General features: G+C 43.6%; 1 protein-coding gene across 1 annotated transcript; it reads right to left on the bottom strand.

The window, feature by feature from the left end:
• Positions 1-699: 699 nt before the first annotated feature.
• On the bottom strand, positions 700-4,311 carry LOC109741319 (CBS domain-containing protein CBSX1, chloroplastic). Its single transcript, XM_020300391.4, has 8 exons — positions 3,971-4,311; positions 3,380-3,467; positions 3,229-3,293; positions 2,523-2,571; positions 2,045-2,103; positions 1,343-1,458; positions 1,197-1,254; positions 700-1,119 (listed from the first exon to the last, which is right to left on the bottom strand). The coding sequence occupies exons 1-8, from the start codon at positions 4,163-4,165 to the stop codon at positions 1,048-1,050; spliced, it is 702 nt and encodes a 233-aa protein (XP_020155980.1). The 5' UTR covers positions 4,166-4,311; the 3' UTR covers positions 700-1,047.
• Positions 4,312-4,582: the final 271 nt, after the last annotated feature.

The raw sequence follows: 4,582 nt of genomic DNA, 5'->3' as shown, positions 1-4,582 counted from the left end.
GCAGCAGCAAAAGAACAAAAGTGCGGCCACAACGGGTCCTGATCAATGTTTGGTGGCATGTCTGGAAAGAAATAAACAAAAGAGTTTTCAAGGGCAGGCTACTCGAATAAACATTTTGTGTCTTTCATGGCTCAAAAAATATATTTTGACGCGGTGGATGGCTTTGACACAGCCACAAAGTAGCGCCAATGGCGCAATCAAATAAGTAGACTTTGGCTCTGGGGATTTGGGATCTTTTTTCCCTTCCAAACAAGACCTGATTTTGTATTATAAACTCGCATTCTCTACGAGTATGCCACCAAGCCATCTTTCTTGAAAAGGGAACAAGGAAAAACCAGTGCAGTTCACTCAAGGCAGGTAACCAGAACTTATGAATATCTGTACCACAAATAAGATCTAAATCTCACAAAAGGTTAGCATAAAATTGAAACAGCAATAACTCGTAAAAGGTTGTTCATGCTTCATTTCCCAACTAGTAGATAACCTCGTCCACTTTCACCTCCTAATAGATTGTTTGGAACTTGTACACCACAGTATGATTGCATGAATTATATGTTGGAAACTACACCCTCCATCCCATAATATAAGAGCGTTGGGACGGTTGCAACAAAACCTTGCATCTGATTTAATATTATTTGCTACAACCTCATTGGTTGTAGGATGAAATCATTTTCTGGACAATTAGAAAGGTCATCATCATATCTCAAAGGGTTGAATGCACTATATGAATCACTTTAACATGCTCGAGGCTCGTACAAGCCATCGAGAAAAGAACATTAACCTTCATATACCATGCTACTACTACCTAATATGGAGAGACAGCTGAGTATGCTCACCTCAAATGAATTGCAATTGTCCTCATGCAATACCTATATGAAATTTCACTGCAACATTACACTACTTATATTACATTGTAAACAACATTATATCCATCTATGCTCCAGGGAAAATCTGCTTCTGCGCTACCAGTCAATATTTCAATTCAGCTGAATTGATGAATTGCCGCAGGTTCAACCCCAGGGGTGTCCTTATAAAGAACCATCTAATTTAAGCACCTTCAGCTTTCTTCTTTATTTCGAGAGCAGCTCTGACGACATTCCCCCTTGTGATCATCCCAACCTAGTTCAGGATAGAAATTTCGTTTTAAGACACTGAGCTAAAGAGAGAAAAGGGAAGTCATAGATTCATCCACTCACCAATTTTCCCGCGCTATCAACAACAGGCAATCTGTGGTATTTAGTTTCAAGTAGCAACCTGTTGAACAATAAAAAGAACACCACTCTCAGTAATAATAAGTCAGCCGATTTAGCGCTGGGGATTCACACGGATTAGTTGAAAATACCTTGCAGCAGCGTCGAGGTTAGTAGTTTCACGCACCACAAGAGGTGAGGGAGTCATAACATCACCGATAACTTTGCCACTGGTTTTGCTCAAGAGTCTCTGGATCTCGCGAAATGTCTGCACTCAAGTGGTTAGGAAGGAGTCTGTAAGTTACTGAACCAAGAACATTGAGTGGGAACACACAATTAAAGAATAACTGGATACTATGAATGTTACATACTATGTAAGTTAATTATACGGCACCTAATCCAATAATGTCCCACATTCTTGAGTAGAGAAAACCAGTGACAATTTGCTCCACAACACATGTTTAATTACACCAACAGTTTCACCGGGCACAGTATATTATACACTCCCTGTTCCTAAATGTAAGACGTTTTGGCAGTTCAACATTTAAAAACAGAGGTGGTGCTATTTAGTCAACAGTATTATATTACTATTACCAAACATATTTTAATCCATTGAGGGTGCTGAAACATTTGCTAGATCACTGTTTCTCAACATAGAAAGATGATAAATTCTCATTACAGAAAATTCCTGCCTTGCAAACCAGAACACATGATAAATCCTCATTATAAGATGATAAATTCTCATTACAGAAAATCCCAACACATGGAAGTTATAAAACTCAACATATGAAAAGACATGCATACTTAGGAAATATAAAAAATAAAATCATCAAACAAGGTTTTACAGAATATACCTTCCAAGTGCTATCTACTTCAGGGAACATATTTGAATTCGTATCAGCCAGTCCACACCCTGAAGCATGATAATGTATTAAATATTGACAAAACTTGTAAGATTCATTGTGTTGTAGATATAATTTCAGTACATCTGAGAGTACTACAAAGGCACTAAAGTCTGGGAATGAATGACCTCAAGTTTATCCGTGAATCTTACAGGAGCAAAAGACATTTTATGACCATGGCCGTTAGCATTGGTGTGTTGTAGATATATTATAGCTGAGTTTTTTTTTAAATCCTTCAATCCAGGATTGGAAGATCATAAGAGATCGGCCATTCTTTTAAACCGGTGCTTCGAATTAAGATCCTGAGAACCTTCTGGATGATATGCGACGATAATGCATATGTGAATTGATTTTTACAGCTCAGAAAATATGTTCTAATGTGATTATGATTTCTTTGCAAGGAAATGATTAGAAGTTCAAGATGGAATACCTGCCATTGAGTCCAAAGCTAATAGATCGTAATCTGAGACAACGCCAACCTGCAGGTGGGAATAAAGTTGCGTTGTGGATGAGTATTTCATGACAGAAAACCAGGTGTGCGACCCAAACCAACAGAAAAAGCTCAAGAAGAAAGCATGTGAAAGTCAGCCAGTTCATCATTGCAATACAAAAATGCTTCCTAAGACATAACATGATACAGAACAACGAAAGGCCTCTTCCCTTTTTTCCTTGGGAAGAATCGTTCTTTTAAGCCCTCTCTGAAATTCAAGAATCTAAAACGGTAGGAAGAGGATTGAGTTGTCATGGCATATTAAATCCCACATGGATTGCTTAGAAGAGTTATTCTGATGCTGCACATCAGGAATTTTAGATTAGGTGTTAATTAATCAGAGAATAAGAGATAAAGAGCGAAGATACATTCGGACTATCAAAAGGAAATTTCCATGATCAGGTTAGAGCTCATATTTAACTTCCTCCAATATTTGTAGGAAAAACCTCATTCTATGAAATTGTTTTGATGCAATCATGTGGTCCAAATGCATGGATAGGAATTTTTTAATTGGGATTGCAATGCTCTATTTGCCGCCCAAAATCTTTTGTTCCAGAAAAGGAGCGGTATCTTCTGCGATTAGCTATGTCGTACAAAACATGGACTAGGAAACAAGAGCAGTGGGTTAAATTTAAATGGCACTAACCAACTCCCAGTCATCATCGATAACAGGAAAACCAGAGATCCTGTTCTGCACCAGCATCTCGAGCGCTGCACGCGAACCAAAGAACTAGTTAGCAGTTTGGAAGCTGGTGAGTAAGCAGAAGAGAAGCACACAACTGAAGAATGGGCCACACCTTCATCAACCGGAGTTGACGTTTTGACGACATGGAGATCCTCCCTTTTCGTCATGAAGTCACCAACAGTGTACCCGCCGTTGTTATTCTGAGTAAGCAGGATGTAACACAAGCAAATTAATTATTTGAGGCTGAATATGAGCACTCAGCAGCAAGAACATTTTGTCCAGTATTTGGGGAGAGGAATATATGTGCGAGAATGAAACGAGCTGGGCCATGAAATTTGAGCTGTCAGCCAAGTTCCTCTGGTGGTGGAGTGGCACAAGATCTGCTTCCTGGCTTATGTGGAGATATTGATTCCTCCACTCCACGCAACAATTTGCTTCTGGGGAAACCCCAAGCATAGCAGATGATACATCGTTTCTTTTCTTTCTGATGAAATGGCCCATTCCCTTGTACTCCAGCTGCTTTGTCGTTGCTACAAAAGCAGGCTGGGCGCTTACCAATTAAGGGGAGCACGAAAGCAAGCGAGCTACGTAGTTGCTTAATCCGTGCACTACACGTAGACCAGAAAAGCAAGCGACGCAAAATTTGGGCTGAAAGTAATTGGCCTGCCGCAGAAGAGAAAAGGCGTGCGGGCGCGGCACTCACCCCGGCGAGGCCGTTTCCAGAGGCCGGTGCTGGCGCGGCCGCCGCGGCGTACGCGCGGACGGACGCCCGCGGGCACCTGCTGGGCGCGGCGCCCCGCCGTGCCCGCGCGGGCCGAGAAGGGACGAGAAGGAGGCGGCGGCCGGCGGCGAGGGGCGCGTCGGCGGAGAGGAGCAGCGTGGACGCGGCGGCCTCCATGGCGAGCGCGGGGGCAATCAGAGAGGATGGAGGGAGGGAGAGGCCACGATGATATTATGGCAGGAGAGAGAGGGGTGGAAGAGGGAGGGAGACCGCCGATGGATGGGGGAAGGGATGGATGGGCTTGGATTTTTATAGCGGGTCGGCGGGCGAGGAAATGGGGAAGGAAGGGAGGCGTGTTGGTTTTACTTTTGCTCCCTCCGGCGGGCGGGGGCGGGGTGGGGTGGACGGACGGGGACGGGAGTGAGGGGGATGGTCGCGGCGGGGCGTGTGGTTCTGCTCGGTTCTTTCTGGCGCGGGAGATTCACCGGCGGTGCGCCTGCACGTGATCGTTTACTTGTTTCTCGTTCGTTTCTGCCTGCGGTTTCTGGCCTTTTTCTGGCGGGCGTGATGCCGATCGATGCACGGTGGACTATG

The sequence above is a fragment of the Aegilops tauschii genome, chromosome 5, assembly GCF_002575655.3.
Source record: "Aegilops tauschii subsp. strangulata cultivar AL8/78 chromosome 5, Aet v6.0, whole genome shotgun sequence".
Lineage (NCBI taxonomy): Eukaryota > Viridiplantae > Streptophyta > Magnoliopsida > Poales > Poaceae > Aegilops > Aegilops tauschii.
This window is presented reverse-complemented; position numbering and strand designations above follow the sequence as displayed.

What these genes read in the sequence shown, in the direction of transcription:
- LOC109741319 (XM_020300391.4), bottom strand. Translation starts at nt 4,165, where the DNA reads ATGGAGGCCGCCGCGTCCACGCTGCTCCTCTCCGCCGACGCGCCCCTC. An exon ending in GTCAACTCCGGTTGATGAAG is followed by an intron (nt 3,294 to 3,379) that starts GTGTGGCCCATT and finishes GTTCGCGTGCAG; the next exon opens with CGCTCGAGATGCTGGTGCAG. An exon ending in AACCTCGACGCTGCTGCAAG is followed by an intron (nt 1,255 to 1,342) that starts GTATTTTCAACT and finishes ATTGTTCAACAG; the next exon opens with GTTGCTACTTGAAACTAAAT.